Source organism: Branchiostoma floridae, chromosome 12, assembly GCF_000003815.2.
Source record: "Branchiostoma floridae strain S238N-H82 chromosome 12, Bfl_VNyyK, whole genome shotgun sequence".
In the NCBI taxonomy this organism is placed as follows: domain Eukaryota; kingdom Metazoa; phylum Chordata; class Leptocardii; order Amphioxiformes; family Branchiostomatidae; genus Branchiostoma; species Branchiostoma floridae.
The window spans coordinates 2,065,517-2,066,900 of NC_049990.1; the positions used below are offsets into that span (position 1 = coordinate 2,065,517).

The following is a 1,384-nucleotide window of genomic DNA, read 5'->3' on the forward strand; positions in this document are numbered from 1 at the left end:
ACCCAGCAGACTGAACTGCGTACTGCACTCCTCACACTTGTAGGGCTTCTCTCCTGTGTGAGTCCGTATGTGTTCCTTCAGATGTTCCAGCCGGCTGAACTGCCGGCTACACTCCTCACACTTGTAGGGTTTCTCCCCTGTGTGAGTTTGCCTGTGAGTCTTCAGATTCCCAAGCCGACTGAACTGCCTGCTGCACTCCTCACACCTGTAGGGTTTCTCACCTGTGTGAGTTCGTATATGTTTCTTCAGATGACACAGATGACTGAACTCCCGGCTGCACTCCTCACACCTGTAGCTTTTCTCCTCTCTGACAGATCGCACAGAAGAATCCTTTTTCGCCTTTCTCCTGACGTCACCCAAACCCTGGGCACTGCTTGTTGCCGACATTCTCCTAGATCTTGTGCAACTTCTGTAGAGACAATAAGAACGATCAAGTTAAAAATGTTTTATCCATAGCTATTTGGACCACAATGCATGAATACGGTTTATTTTTTGCCACAGAGAAAAAAAAGAAGATCATTAAAAAAGAGAAGCTTCATCCTTAGTTATTTGAGTGTGCAATGCATGCATTCTTCAGTGATGCATAGTGAGGGGCGAAATGTGGTTTACCTTTGCCACAGAAACACCATTTTCATGGAAAATAGAAGCAACAAATAAAATTCTGCCTTGTAATCTCCGAGAAGGAAGTGTGATAAAGACTCCTAGGCCGGCTACACTCCTTCAGTCAACTTAGATATTTATCTTGTCCACCGTAGTATCTCTCTGCTTGGCGATTACGAAATTTGGACAGAAATGACGGTAATTATCAACAGCAAACGGGGCTCAAATGAGCTGACGAGAACCTGGTCTGACACTTTGGATACTGGTATACAATGTAGTAGTCTTTCTTCGCGTTTATATTGAAAAAAAAACGGGTTTTAATCAGATTAACGTATACGAAAAGGACCGACACAGCAAAGTTTAAGAGAATACAGGGTTCTTCCCAGAGAGTGGAATAAGGGGGGCCCTCCACTATACTCTCAGCCAGCTCCACTATACTATTTTTCAAATTTAGTGTGTTTCTTCCCTATTTTCTTTGTTAGTTTTGCTAAGATTAATGACAATTCACAGATTTTTGTACCAAGTGGCATCACTTTTCCAGTCAGCATTGTCTGCAAAAACTTGTGAATGAGCAATGATCAAAACAATAGTAGTTTTGCCACTTCACAACAAAGGAATACCAACAGTATATTATACTTGTAGTATTTGACACCCTCTGTCATTGCAAAATGAACCCATTTTCATTAAAGTGCAGCCCGTTGGTGCGGGTTATTTTAGCCAGCCCCTCAACTATACTAAAAAATTCTGGGGAGAAGCCCTGGAATAGGACAAACACAAAGGTGAT

General features: G+C 42.4%; 1 protein-coding gene across 1 annotated transcript in view; it reads right to left on the reverse strand.

Moving 5' to 3' along the window:
- The window catches only part of LOC118427958 (zinc finger protein 729-like), a 64,873-nt gene that overhangs the window by 16,374 nt on the left and 47,115 nt on the right, over positions 1 to 1,384 (reverse strand). The window contains exon 6 of the mRNA XM_035837926.1: positions 3 to 289. Within this exon, the coding sequence (XP_035693819.1) occupies positions 3 to 289 (287 nt within the window). The remainder of the gene's footprint in view (positions 1 to 2; positions 290 to 1,384) is intronic.